The sequence below is a fragment of the Monodon monoceros genome, unplaced genomic scaffold (assembly GCF_005190385.1).
Source record: "Monodon monoceros isolate NGI ecotype Baffin Bay Population unplaced genomic scaffold, NGI_Narwhal_1 Super_Scaffold_5, whole genome shotgun sequence".
NCBI classification, from domain to species: domain Eukaryota; kingdom Metazoa; phylum Chordata; class Mammalia; order Artiodactyla; family Monodontidae; genus Monodon; species Monodon monoceros.
The window spans coordinates 76,493,376-76,508,677 of record NW_021703782.1 but is presented as its reverse complement, the minus strand read 5'-3'; the positions used below and the strand labels follow the sequence as shown (position 1 = coordinate 76,508,677).

Genomic DNA, 15,302 nt, shown 5'->3' with positions numbered 1-15,302 from the left:
AAGAGCATTAACTCTGAAAAGTTATGCCTAGGTGGATAGATGTGATTATTAATAAAATTATGTATGTAAAGCATCTGGCACATATTGATGCCCCATCTCCCAAAAGTGAACGTATATACTTGAGAGCTGGACCCAGGACTTATAAAACCTTATGATCCTCACAACACCTGGCACATACTAGGCACATACTAGATTCTCAATAAATATGACTTGATCTCACCATACACAAAAATAAACTCAAAATGGCTTAAAGACTTAAGTATAAGACATGACATCATAAAACTCCTAGAAGAGAAAATAGGCAAAACATTCTCTGACATAAATCATACCAATGTTTTCTTCGGTCAGTCTCCCAAGGCAGTTGAAATCAAAGCAAAAATAAACAAATGGGGGCTTCCCTGGTGGCGCAGTGGTTGAGAGTCCGCCTGCCAATGCAGGGGACACGGGTTCGTGCCCCAGTCCAGGAAGATCCCACATGCCGTGGAGCGGCTGGGCCCGTGAGCCATGGCTGCTGAGCCTGCGTGTCCGGAGCCTGTGTTCCGCAACGGGAGAGGCCACAGCAGTGAGAGGCCAGTGTACCACAAAAAAAAAAAAAAAAACAAAAAAAACAAATGGGACCTAATCAAACTTACAAGCTTTTGTACAGCAAAGGAAACCATAAACAAAATGAAAAGACAACCTACTGAATGGGAGAAAATATTTGCAAATGATATGACTGACAAGGGCTTAATCTCCAAAATATACAAACAGCTCATACAACTCAACAACAAAAAAACAAACAACCCTATCCAAAAATGGGCAGAAGACCTAAATAGACATTTCTCCAAAGAAGACATACAGATGGCCAAGAGGCACATGAAAAGATGCTCAACATTGCTAATTATTAGAGAAATGCAAATCAAAACTACAATACGGTACCACCTCGCACTGGTCAGAATGGCCATTATCAAAAAGTCTACAAATAACAAATGCTGGAAAGGGTGTGGAGGAAAGGGAACTCTCCTGCACTGTTGGTGGGAATGTAAGTTGGTACAGCCACTGTGGAAAACAGTATGGAGGTTCCTCAGAAAACTAAAAATAGAATTACCATATGATCCAACAATCCCACTCCTGGGCATATATCCAGACAAAACTGTAATTCAAAAAGATACATGCCTATGTTCATAGCAGCACTATTCATAATAGCCAAGACATGGAAACAACTTAAATGTCCATCAACAGATGAATGGATAAAGAAGATGTGGTACATATATACAATGGAATACTACTCAGCCATAAAAAGAACGAAATAATGCCATTTGCAGCAACATAGATGCAACTAGAGATTATCATACTAAGTGAAGTAAGTCAAAGAGAAAGACAGATATCATAAGATATCACTTATTTGTGGAATCTAAAATATGGCACAAATGAACCTATCTATGAAACAGAAACAGAATCACAGACATAGAGAACAGACTGGTGGTTGCCAAGGGGGAGGGATGGAGTGGGAGGCTGGGGTTAGCAGATGTAAGCTTTTCTATGTAGAATGGATAAACAACAAGGTCCTACTGTATAGCACAGGGAACTATATTCAATATCCTGTGATAAACCATAATGGAAAAGAATACCAAAAAAGAATGTATATATATACATAACTGAATCACTTTGCTGTACAGCAGTAATTAACACATCATTGTAAAGCAACTATACTTCAATAAAAAATATGATTTGATGACGATGAGTCTTTGCCATTATTTTTCTGTGGGACTTTATTTATGATATTTATCTTCACTGTGTCTCAATTTGCATATTTGTCAATGGGGAAAATACTTCTTGACTTGCTTATTGTTCATGTGTTGTGAAGCTTCAGTTAGTGAATGTGAAAATTTTCAAAAAAGTTAAAATCCCTCTACAGATGTCAAGTACAGTTTCTGGTCTCAAAGCTGAATGAATTTTTTTTTTTTAACATCTTTATTAGAGTATAATTGCTTTACAATGGTGTGTCAGTTTCTGCTTTATAACAAAGTGAATCAGTTATACATAAACATATGTCCCCATATCTCTTCCCTCTTGCATCTCCCTCCCTCCCACACTCCCTATCCCCCCCCTCTAGGTGGTCACAAAGCACCGAGCTGATCTCCCTCTGCTATGTGGCTGCTTCCCACTAGCTATCTATTTTACGTTTGGTAGTGTATATATGTCCATGCCACTCTCTCGCTTTGTCCCAGCTTACCCTTCCCCCTCCCTGTATCCTCAAGTCCATTCTATAGTAGGTCTGCATCTTTATTCCCGTCTTGCCCCTAGGTTCTTCTGACCATTTTTTTTCAGATTCCATATATATGTGTTAGCATACGGTATTTGTTTTTCTCTTTCTGACTTACTTCACTCTGTATGACAGTCTCTAGGTCCATCCACCTCACTACAAATAACTCAGTTTCGTTCCTTTTTATGGCTGAGTAATATTCCATTGTGTATATGTGCCACATCTTCTTTATCCATTCATCTGTTGATGGACACATAGGTTGCTTCCATGTCCTGGCTATTGTTGAATGAATCTTCCTAATTTTCTAAAATCCCATTTATTAAATCCAAAGGATATAGAAAAAGAACTGTAACATTTACCATAATAAATAACAGAGAACACACAATTTGTAATTCAGATATTAATGAGAAATGTACAGAAAAAGGGCACTTTTATTTTCTAAGCAATAGAGTAAAAATAAAATATAAAAAGTAATGGAATCAAGTATAGGCAGCATTGAAACCACTCAGTCATGCAGAGAAGCTGTGTAAGTGAAGAAATTAATCTGTCTATATCTAACAAGAATAAAGGCAACCCGTATATAATAGCATGGAAATAAATTAATTAGTCTTCAATTTAAACTTCTATTCTCAAAGCTGATTATTATCTATTGAGTGCTTATAAAAATTTTTTATTGGAATATAGTTGATTTACAATGCTGTGTTAGTTTCAGGATACAGCAAAGTGAATCAGTTATACATATACATATATCCACTCTTCTTTAGATTCTTTTCCCATATAGGCCATTACAGAGTACTGAGTAGAGTTCCCTGTGCTATACAGTAGGTCCTTATTAGTTATCTATTTTATATATAGGAGCATGTATATGTCAATCCCAATCTCCCAATTTATCCCTCGTCCCCTTGCCCCCGGTAACCCTAAGTTTGTTTTCTACATCTGTGACTCTGTTTTGTAAATAAGTTCATTTGTACCCTTTTTTTAAGATTCCATATATAAGCTATATCATATATATTGAGTGCTTTTCAAATTTCATTTCTTAGCAGCAGAATCCTTTATTTTCCAACTGAGATCTTACAGAACAGATAAATGTGAAGCTGCTCTTTTTAAAGCAGAAACTTCAGAATGAAGAGGCCAAACAAAACTCTTGATCTTCTCTATTCCCCCTGCAGCAGACCTTAGACTCCTCTAAGGAAATAGAGTTTGAAAATCATTGGTTTAAGTAAGGTGATCTATTAGTCCAAGTAAGGTTTTATTAAAGTGGTCATGAGTAAAACTGGCTATGAAAAAAAAGTGTCTTAATTTCTAAAGCAGGGTCCATAATCTATTCTGGTACCACTAATCAAAGTATCAAAGCTTCAACAAGTTATGACTGTCCTCCACAACAGAGGTATAAACTTGAGACTCCCTTGTCAATGAGTTCTGTTCTTTTCTGCTTCAGACATTAGTATGTGGGGCCCTAAAACTGCTTGAGGTTTTCAAACAACTAAATTCTGACTTGAAAATACCACCTACTGCTGTGGAAGGAAGGGAAGTATGCCTATTTGTAAAGAAACAGAAAAAAGTCTTTAACTTACCCAGAGCACAAGGACATTCATGAGATGGTCTATGTGTGTCCGTTTAAAAGTGGACTTTCCACTGTTCTGCATTAATTTGGTGTCTGGTCCTAAGTGAAACAGGGAGACATCACCTCTTAGAATCACTGAATATTCTCAAGAGGATTGAAATTGGGTTAAAATGTACCTTTATGACCACTTTATCAAACCTCTTTCCAATGCTAGGGGATAAAGTCCTGGAGAAAGGCTCATGCTTGGTGCCAATAACTCAAAGAATGGAAAAGTTGTTTCTAAGGATAATCCCAACTACTTCTGCAAAGTGCATCAATGCTTGACACCTCCCTCTCTTTGCTGCACCTTAGTCTAGTTTTTCGTTGATAAGTCAGAATAGGAGCCACAAGCTTCTCTCTCATCACCATCTGGTTTATTTAGCTTAGAAAAGGGATTCTCTGATAAGGAGAACTTCACCTTCTTTTGAGGAAACCCATTGCTGGACCAGGCTCTATTTAAAGTTTCTAATTAAGAAATGGAGAAAGGAAAAGGCAATGGCAGTGATTTCTCTTGAGGTGGAAGCTTGGGAGCTGAGATTTCTCTGGAGCTGAGAGACAGAGACTCTGCATTTCTTCATGACAAGGCAGATAGTAAGTAGAAATAAAGAGCTTTTTTTTTTTTTATAAGAGCTCCTATAGGAACCAACATTTTTTTTTTAAATTTTATTTATTTATTTATTTTTGGCTGCATTGGGTCTCCGTCGCTGTGCGCGGGCTTTCTCTAGTTGCGGTGAGCAGGGGCTTCTCTTGTTGCGGAGCACGGGCTCTAGGCACACGGGCTCAGTAGTTGTGCCTCGTGGGCTCTAGAGTGCAGTCTCAGTAGTTGTGGCGCACGGGCCCAGTTGCTCCATGGCATGTGGGATCTTCCTGGACCAGGGCTCAAACCCGTGTCCCCTGCACTGGCAGACGGATTCTCAACCACTGCACCACCAGAGAAGCCTTAAAGAGCTTTTAATGGCCACTGGGACTAGAGTTGGAAATTATTATCTTACTGTGGTTGTTGTCATCAATGCCCACTGTCACCGAGGGCACAGGGTGGCACAGAATCTTCCTCCATTTTCCAGCACTACCTTATAACTTAAGAAAATCCCTCAATAAGTATAAGGGATTATGGTTCTAAATGCCATCTCAAGATGGGCCACTGCTAATGAGCCACATGTGCCTTTTCTCTGGTATGAACACTTCATATTGTATTTTATATTCTACATAATGACCACCGTGTTTATTTTTTCCTCATGGGAGCAATCCACATGTATACTCTCCCCTTTCACATGTTCCCCTTTCATATGCTAATACTATGTGTACTTCTATGTGTATACCTTCTCTTGTGTCTAGATATGTTTAGAAAGACTTATGAATGCTCTGTGGTCTTGGAACACAAAGCCTTCCTCTAACAAAGGCAGGGCTGATATGCTGGCAGCTCACTGCTTGGAAAAGAAGTCGTTTTTTTCTTAAATTATCCATCCATCTATCCATCTACCTGCCTCCCTTTCTATCTGTCTCAAAGCCATAGTGTTCTGGTACATATCTGAGCACCATATCTGCATCCTGAAAACTAAGTACCCACAACGTGGCTACTAATGGAATCCAGCAGGCTGGGGGTCTGTGGTCCCCACAAAGACGTACCAGTAAAAATTACCAAGCCATAGCACCAGTCTGTATTCCTGATGATGCAGCCTCGGAGAATCAGCCTGTCATGATCCAGGACGTAATTTTTTCCTTTATAAATCAGTATTCCTGTGAATCTGTCCAACCTGTTATTGGGAGACTCACACCTCACTTCTCCTGAAAAAAAAAAAAAAAAAAGAAGGAATAAGAGTCCTGACTCTGTAATCTTAATTCTTTCCTAACAGGACAGAGGAGGCTTAACAGAAAAGAGGAAAGAACATCCCCTTTTCAAAATATACACACATCTTTTGCCTATCCTTTCTCAGCCGCTGCCCATTTCTCACCAGGCAAAGGGTTCTGGGCATCAAAGAAGAGTAATTCTGTGACATGGGTCATCCAGAGAGAGAACAACCCACACGATAACCTATCACCATCAGTACTTCTAGATCAAATGAGCTGAATCTGAAGAAATTTTAAAATACTTAAAGCAAACCTAGTATTTGTTTCAAAATGGAAATAATTTGACTTTTTCATGATTAGTAAAGTAAAATACATTGTAAATACATATACAACATTGTAAATACATATACAACATTAAAAGGAGAAAGTAAAACTCACCCACTGCCTCGAAATAAGCACAATTAAACTTCTGTAGTACATCCTTCCAAGTTTTTTTCTATACATGTACTCATAAACATACATATGTTTCCAAAAACAGGTTTATGTTACATATACTATGCACAGTGTATTGCAATCTTTTTCATTTATTAATATGTTGTGAACATTTTTCCATGTGGATAAATAGCAACTTGCACGTCGTTTTTAATATAGAATTCACTGATGGATGTACCACACTTTAACCAGACATCTACTAATAAAAATTTGGGTTGGCAAACCTATTCCCTAACTCACCATCAAAGGCAGATAGTAGCTTCAGGTTATCTTCCATCTCACTGGTAACTGAGATGGCTTGCTTCACTTTCAAGTTGGTTTCACTAGAGTAAAGAATGCACATACATAACAGCATCACAGGTCCAGTTTCTCCAATTTTAGAAAACAGTTGTTACCAATAGAGCTTGGGCTCTAGGCTTGAGCCGTGAGAGTCACTCCCACTGTTATCCTCTCTCAAGAAAAGTATTGAGGTGGGATGGTTCCACAGGGAAGCTAAGCATTAGCCCACTTGTTCCCCTCTCTCCCTGAAACACACATCAACTGCTTCAACCAACCTATGAGACCTTGCGGGTCAGATGCTCTAGAAAAGCTGAAGAAACATCACAAGACAACCTGGAGGGGGTACCTGCTCCCTTCAAGAATAAGGAGCAGGTCCTGGTAAGAATGTGCATATACCTCCAAGTAAACATACTCCTCATCTCATAAATATTTACAGGATCCATGAAGGGATCCCACTTAACCATTTGCTGATACAAGAATGCACAGAGACAGAAGTAAAAAAGAAGCCACATTTCAAAAAGTTTGTGGGCACCAAGAGGAATAGTTGTAAGGACGCAGATCGATACAAAACTCCACAGGACAAGCTCTCTGAAGATGGCCTCTATACTCCAAAGATCTTAGCTTTTGCACGTTAATGAATTTCTACCTTAAGTCCTTTCTAGAACATGGTTTATCAGTACATAATTACCTCCATATTCATTCCCCCCCTGGAAACTTTGGAACTATACTCTGAAATTTTACAGTTCTGTTAACGTCTTTCCTACCACTCAGCATTACTGAATATAGATAGACAGAATGTCTCCAGTTTAGAGATGGAGAATACGGAGTTTATTTGCCCAGATTCTGCACCAGTGGATGCTAAATTATTGCTGTCAAGAGCTCAGCCTTAGACTTGAGGTCCCAAGAGTCTGGCCTCCTATCTTGTCTAGATATTTCTAGCCTCTTTTAGCACTTCATTCTCTGCATCATGTTCTCCCTCAGTGAGAAATCACTCTAAGCTGGCTCAACCGTCTTAATGGATTATCAGGAGGGAACACTCACCCGTCCAGTTCTGCTGTTTCTATATATGTCAGACTGTAGGGCTCACTGCTAGAGAGTAATAGTATATCAGCCTGTGGTCAGAAAAGTCAGAGAAGATAAGGAAGGCAGGAAGGCAGACTTTTAACATTACAGTGTAACAAAAGCAATTACCTCAGGAACAGATGTTCATCTTAAGAATATTATAGACATTTGGTTTACTTTCTTTGTCTAGGACCCATCACTGCTACCACACACCCCCTCTCCAAAAACTAGTCATGTTTTACCTGTAGCTATGGTGAGAAATGGACAAGAACAAACTTCTTACCACAGGAGATGTTGATCTCTGGATGCAAAGTGAGGAAGGTGAAGGTCACCAAAAGGAGTGGTCACAGAAGTTGCTAAAAGGGTTCCTATTCAAGCCAAAAGAGAAAAAGCCACAGCCCAAAGAGGTACTCACCGTGACAACCTGATTATTTTCTAGTTTTATTATATCTCCCACTTGGACATTCATCCATTTGTCTGTCACTATCCTGCAAAAAAGTGAGCCTTGAATGCCTGCATGCCTGCTCTGAGAATTTCCCCCCAGCCCTGTTTTGACAATCAAGAAGAAAAAAAAAAAAGCTGAGATGAACTCAAGGCTCAAAGGAGGACCAAACTGGGTTTGTGATACTCCTTGCTACAATCAAGAATGGGGCCCACTTCTCTTGACTTAAGACTATAAGAGTTTTCTAAAACTCTATAAGGGTATATGTAGACATACATGCACATAATTTTTCTTTAAATAAAAGCAATATATGCATATGGTAAAAAAAAAACATTTCAAATAATTAAGAAGTATGTAAGGACTTCCCTGCTGGCGCAGTGGTTAAGAATCCGCCTGCCAATGCAGGGGACACAGGTTCGAGCCCTGGTCCGGGAAGATCCCACATGCTGCGGAGCAACTAAGCCCGTGTGCCACAACTACTGACCCTGCGCTCTAGAGCCCGTGAGCCACAACTACTGAAGCCCACGTGCCTAGAGCTCGTGCTCCACAACAAGAGAAGCCACCACAATTAGAAGCCCACACACCACAACGAAGAGTAGCCCCCGCTCACTGCAACTAGAGAAAGCCCGTGCGCAGCAACAAAGACCCAATGCAGCCAAGAGTAAATTAAAAAAAAAAAAAAGAAGAAGTATGTAAAAGGAAAAAGTAAAGTCTCTTCTCTCCCCAAATTTTAGTTTTCCTTCCCCCAAGGTAGCCACTGTGAGTAATTTTTTGCATTTCTTTAGAGAAAATATCAATCCATATAATCCCATACAAGAAAAACATTTAAAAATTACATAATAGATACATAATTTTCTGCACTTTGCATTTTTCATTTAATAATATATCTGGGAGAACACTTATAGAAGATGTGGCTCATTCCTCTTGATAGCTAAAAAATGCGGCTTTTAACTAAAGATGTGCTTGTAGCCAGAATTACTGAGAAATTAAGATGACAGAAATCACAACTTGAAAAACAAATTTTTTTCAATAGTAGCTTTGCTCAAACTCATGTGCTCTAGAAAAAGAAAGCCACTTTTTGGAATATAGACAACTCACCTCAAGTGTTACATCAGTCAAACATTCACTGGCTTACAAAGTCTAACCACTAGGGACCTGCTTGTGAACTCCTACTCTAAAACCACTCTATGACAAATTCTTCTCTAATAATCTTATAAAATCCAAGTGCTCAAGCTCCTTGGGAAGTTCATTTGACTAAATTCATTTGGTAACTCCCTAGCCTTGCAAATTTCTTATACACTCAGTTTTATCTTTTCTTTCTATTTCTATTACCTTCCTTTCTTTTTTAATTTTCTTTTTAATCACACCTGACTTTTTTGGTGGTATCTTATGGGAGGCTTCAACAGACCAAAACACTTAGGGAAATAATCCACCATGAGTAAGAATCAGCAGACACAATAAATAACAGAATTAGATGCCCAAGCATGTCACATAATAGAATCATACGATTAAAACTACAGCTGCTGGTATATATACGATGAAATATTATTCAGCCATAAAAAAGAATTAAATTTTGTCATTTGCAACAAGGATGGACTTGGAGGGTATTATGCTAAGTGAAATAAGTCAGACAGAGAAAGACAAATACTGTATGATATCACTTATATGTGGAATCTAAAAAATACAACAAACTAGTGAATATAAAAAAAAAGAAACAAACACACAGATAAAGAACAAACTAGTGGTTACCAGTGGGGAGAGGCAATATAGGGGTAGGGGATTAAGAGGTACAAACTATTACGCATAAAATAAGCTACAAGGATATATTGTACAACATGGGGAATATAGACAATATTTTATAATAACTATAAATGGAGTATAACCTTTAAAAATTGTGAATCACTGTATTGTACACCTGTAACTTGTATAACGTTGAACATCAACTATACTGCAATTAAAAAATATGTTTTTAAAATATAGCTCCTGGGTATTCTGTAAGGTCACCATGAAAAAAGACTGGACCTCAATCTTGAATTCTTTCAGATTTGTACTTCTTTGCAATCATGATTCTGCAAACACTGGTCACTTTTCCTTTCATACAATCTCTGTTTGTTGAATTCTTTCCCATCCCTTAAGGCCCAGCACAAATATCACCTCTTCCAGAAAGTCTTCCTTGATTCCTTTAGCCAGCTATGATTGCTCATTTTTATTAATTCCTATGATAATTTTTTGTACCTCTTATGATAATCTTCACATTTTGCCTTATATAGAAATCATGCCTGTCTCCCTCTATTCCTGCCAAAGGTAAATTGCTCAAATTTTGCAGGAACCCACAAAAAATACAAACATTGACCCAATACTTTAGATAGATATGACCAAACACTACAGCAATGGAGTCAACACCAATATTTTCTTTAGATTGCTAACAAAAAGATGTCCTAACCAAAGGCTACAGTAGAATGGTCAATAAGCCATGTAGAGTCGATTGATGTTCTAAAGACAGGTGTCTCCATGCTGACCACTGTACTAGTAATAACCACTTGCACATTAATACCATGTCATAATTTATTAATTGCTTTAATATATATTATTTTGTTTTCATTTTCATAAGCATCCTCTAAGGTATAGAATATTATCTTCACTTTATAGATAAGAAATATGAGGCCCAGAGAGGTCTGAGGTCACATAGGAAGTTCAGGGCATACTAGATCTAGAAACAAATTCTTCTTATGTCCAACCTGAGGCTCTTTTCACTGTCCTGAATCACTTTTGCAAAGCACCCAGCACATCAAGTTTTAGCAAGGCCAATCCTCTCCCAGAGTTGGTCCAACCTAAACTGGCTTCCCTAGGACTTACCTGCCATCCATCAGCAGCAGAACAGAACGACTGTTGACTTGATTGTCGTTTTGGTGCCTTTTCTAAAATTATATAAGAAAAAGTTCAGGAAATAGACATAAAGCAAACTGCATGTAGAAGGTTAATATTTTGAAGTATTATTCAATGTAGTTCCCCTTTTTTGTAATTCTCCCTCACCCCCCTCCTTCACCCTCCCAACCCCAAGTCCTTCTACCATGAAAACCAGGCCAAGAAGCTGATTGTCTCTGAGAAGCTGGGGATGGAGGTCAGAAAAAGGACCAAGAGAGAAGAAAGAGACAAAATCTTGGCTTTAATATCAAGAGCCAAAGCCTGGGGTAATGAGAACAAACAACTTACGTCAAAAGCCACAGAGGAGAGAATGCAAAATGAGGGGTAGGACTAGAACCTCATACACCTTGGTAGGTGCAGGGAAGTTAAGTATTCACAAGCATGCAGCTACCTTCACCCCCAACCACAGTCAGCATAAGAAGCCTCTACCATGGACGCAGTGAGGAAAGAAGAATAGAGGTCCATTCAAAGACCAAATAAGAAGGTGACAAATAAGGGTATGTCCTGATGCTACGACTCACACAAATCCCCTCCTTCCAGTTGAGATTACTCCCTGCGAAAAGGGTAGGACTGGGAAGAGGGCAGAAAGAATCCTGAATTTGTCGGTTTATCCTAAAGAGACTGAGTTCTAAACCAGAAGTAACTAGGTGGGTTATCCTGAATTGGCAAGTTTACTTTTCAGCTTTCATTAAAAAGGGTTGAGATGGTGAAGTGCTGGTTATGAGCTACATTGAGTTTAGTTACAGAAAATTAAGTTATATTTTTGCACACCTGAGTTGTGACTGAAATTTCAACCACTATATGTGCTAATTCTGGTTTTAAAGAGTTACAGAGTTAGAGCTGGAGAAACACCCTGCTCTCAAACTTTGGTATAAAAATCTATCCTGTCAAAATCAGAAGGACTCTCTTAGGGAAGCTTCAAGCAGGTCAACGGGATGGACTTCCCAAATCCCACTAGTAGGCGTAGTGCTGGTTCCTCACCCTCACCCTTCCTTGCTGGGCCTGCTGTAAAGAAGCAAAGAGGAAGCCATGCAGCACTCACTGAAAGCCAGTTTCTCCCTCCAAGGCCAGGAAAGGAGTCAGCCTCTGTTATGTCATGATCTTTCTAAAACCAGAGGGTTGCTAGCTATGTGTACCTGATAGAACTGAAAGTTGGAAAGGGAAATAAGGGAGAGTTGGAGAGGAGAAGAGCAATGTGGAAAGGGGAGATAAGAGCAGGAGAAAGCAGGGGGGACAGAGGGAGGAGGGAAGAGGAATATAAAAATGGGAGAAGGGTGAATGGAGAAAGGATGAGAGCAAACCCAGAGAGAGCTAACTGAAGGAAGAGGTGGGTTATTAAAAAGGAGATGGAAGGAAACGTGGAAAAGGGTGGCAGTAGGAAGAAAGAGAAAGGCCTTGCATTACCCCTTTCTGGCCATGTATGGCTCACCAATCTTGGGCTTAAGGGAATTTCATATTCCTCTGGGATGGATAAGGACATAGGGAAAGGAAACACCTCTTTCCTTTCAGTGCTTCTTCCTAGCAAAAGGTAGTCCTGGGGAGTCCTTCTTGCCCCCCACAGCCTGACTAGGTACAGTGAGAGACTAGAGGCCCAGGAAGCCACTTCACCACGTCGTCGATGGCATCTTTCACTGCTGTTATGGACAGCACCACCATCAGGGGTACCACAGTCGTGTACCATGCCAAGGAGGAGATCTGGGGAATCAACTGAAAGAGGGACGGGGAGAGAAACTTGGGTCAAAAAACTTAAAGGACAGTGTATTCCCTCCCAATCCCCACCCCACCACCATTTCCCCCTCCCTAGATTTATAATAAATTCAACTATCCTAGTTGCTTTCCATTGTTGTAGCCTCCAGACAACCACCCAAAAATCAGGAAACACCTCTTAAGAAAGGATTAAAGAAGAGGAGATGGTAAATTGCTATGTATCTGTCCTGAACTCTAATACCTTTGTCTTGATGGCAAAGAGCCATTTCTCCTCTGATAATGAAGGTGCTGGGGGTAGGGCTGTAAGAGTGGACACAGGAAAACCACATAACCTCCCATGCCCCTCCAGCATAAGGGGAAATGAGATGATCCGTCTCTCTCTCCCAACTTGTGCCTACCCTGTGCTCTGCTTCCTTGCCCTGTGCTTGTGTTCTAAACCATTCTCCTCCCTCAGCACTCCCGTGTGTTAACTTTCTGTCAGGGAGGCTGAGACAAGAAGGAGGAATGGGATGGCAGCTGAGGTTGGGGTGAAGAGTCAAGTCTGTGGCCTTTTATGGTTAAGCTGAACTGTGGCCGTGCAGCCATGATGAGGGAGCACCCCTTTACTCGGGACTTGGCGACCTTGTCCCCTTCCTCTTGTAGAGTCTTGTTTCACCCTGGCTAATCCTGACCACAGCTACTCTAGGAGACTGGCCTGAGACTCCAGCCATCCATTTGCCTGTTATCTAAAGAGAGAAGACATCTCTCAGTTTAAGGAGGAGAAGGACTGATTACATAACCTGACCCCAGAGAGACTGATAAAATACTTTGTGGAAAAGGCCCTAAAAGGCAATACCTGTAGGAAAAGCAAAAAGAGGAAATATGCATTTGCAAGTCTCTGGAACTGTTCAAACAGGTTCATAGGCAAGAAGTTAAAGGCATTATATTTTGAGGTCTTGATGCTATTGTTCTGTGAGTAAAAGAACACAAGCACAATTAGACGAATGAAAGACCCCACCTCCCAGTCTTAACAAAAAGGACCAAGACCACTTCATAAAACAGGAAAAAGCCACAGCCCCCCAACATAGTGGGAGAAGGAGGGAAGAAGTGTTTTTCTCCCAACCCCCTTTTCTTTGAGGCCTAGAGAGGCCTAGAGTATGCAAAGTTGGCAGAGCTGATCAATATGGGACATTTTTAGGAGGGGCAGGATTTATTTATGCCCTGAATAGAATTCTTTGTTTATTGATGCCATTGATAATAATGATGATAATAAAATCAACAATAAAAACTTACACTTATTGAATAGTTACTATGTGTAAGGCACTATTCTAAGCATTTTATATGGAGCAGCTTATTTAATTCTCACAACCACCATATGAAGGGAGTAATATACTACCAACTTTTGAGGATGCAGAAATTGAGGCACTGAGGTTAATTTATTTGCCCAAGACCACACAGTTACTTGCAGAGTTTAGATTGTGCTGTCCCCTGAGCCCCAGTTCATTTGTACAGCCATCCAAATGCTTTTTTTTCTTAGAATCAGAAATCTTTCAGTTTCATCTTACCCTATGACCCAAGGTCCTTCTCAGCCCTAAACAGCAGGCAAGTTTGCCATTTGTGTTAGCTCTACTCAGAGCTCTCTAATGAAGCTTTTCTTAGCCTGAAACCCACTTTGTTGTGCCTTTACATGTTGCTTTCAATGCTGAAGGATATCAGATGCCAAAAGCAAATTACTGTCTTTCAACCTTAGCCCACTGAAGGTTCCTACACTGGTTGCTGTCAGCATTGGAGACTCACTTGCCCCTTAACTGTCCCGACAGAGGTCTGAATAGTTTTGGCCTACATCTAAGCTATTATTTTGCTGAGTGAAAATGGGAACTTGCTACCTCTTCAATCCTGATCTCAAGATGTTGACAAGACCATCTTACTTTCTACTTTGGGGTCTTCAGTCGTTTGACCTAAGATGTGAGAGTTTGAATCTAAGAGCTCAAGAAAAGCGGAAGAATGAGACCAAATAATCCCCTAAGGACAGGGCTTCTCCCCCACCGTCTCCATCTATAGGGCTTGATGAAAGGATAAACCCACCTGCAGTCCTGAAATACAGATACTGCTCAAGTATGAAGAATCTCTTGCTGGGTCCTACCTTGGGAAGACATCTGAACTCTTCTGTCAGAGAACCAACATCATTCTGTACTAAGGCTAAAACTTGCCTTGGAAGGCTAGATAGGCTACTCAGTCAAGCCTTGCCTAAGGTCTATTTCCCTAGGGAAGGGAAGCTGGTCAAACATTTTAGCACTTAGGAGTTTAAAGATCCAAGTTAAACCTAGGATTTCCTTCGTGTTTCTCCATGATTTTCCAATTAATGATCAATCAAACACTATACATTTCTCAAGGTTTGCTCTGTTCACAGCTCTATTATGGGCTATCCTAGTAGAGGCTGAAAAAGAGTTAAACAAGATCTATCCTGGAGAGCTCACAGGTATGTCTTGAAAGGAGTTCTAACTAAATGACCTCTAAGGTCCTTTCTAGCTCTGAGAGTAGGTTATTCTAACATAGAAATAGTTTTCTTTGATCATAAGATACTCTGAATTTCTTGGTGTCTAAGTCCAGACGACTCTGATACTTGGATCCAAAGTTCTCTTGATCTTTTGCCTTACTGAAGCAGCTGGCTTTCATTACTGATTTTCCATTTGATTTTATAGTTAATGTATTTCAGGTTTCTATTCATTTGGGTAGCATTTGTTTAGAAAACAAAGACAAAAGCTAACCCGATTCTGTCT

General features: G+C 39.9%; 1 protein-coding gene across 2 annotated transcripts in view; it reads right to left on the bottom strand.

Annotated features, from left to right (window-relative positions):
- LOC114884769 (phospholipid-transporting ATPase FetA-like) overlaps nucleotides 1–15,302 on the bottom strand; it is a 74,361-nt gene that overhangs the window by 38,416 nt on the left and 20,643 nt on the right. Inside the window, exons 4-11 of one of the 2 annotated variants that reach the window (XM_029203963.1) lie at nucleotides 13,379–13,492; nucleotides 12,445–12,543; nucleotides 10,768–10,829; nucleotides 7,885–7,957; nucleotides 7,449–7,519; nucleotides 6,369–6,451; nucleotides 5,475–5,633; nucleotides 3,820–3,908 (exon numbers count right to left, since the gene is read on the bottom strand). In XM_029203963.1, the coding sequence (XP_029059796.1) occupies nucleotides 3,820–3,908; nucleotides 5,475–5,633; nucleotides 6,369–6,451; nucleotides 7,449–7,519; nucleotides 7,885–7,957; nucleotides 10,768–10,829; nucleotides 12,445–12,543; nucleotides 13,379–13,492 (750 nt within the window). Of the gene's footprint in view, nucleotides 1–3,819; nucleotides 3,909–5,474; nucleotides 5,634–6,368; nucleotides 6,640–7,448; nucleotides 7,520–7,884; nucleotides 7,958–10,767; nucleotides 10,830–12,444; nucleotides 12,544–13,378; nucleotides 13,493–15,302 lie in introns of those variants that run through there. The other variant, XM_029203962.1, reaches the window with a different exon arrangement.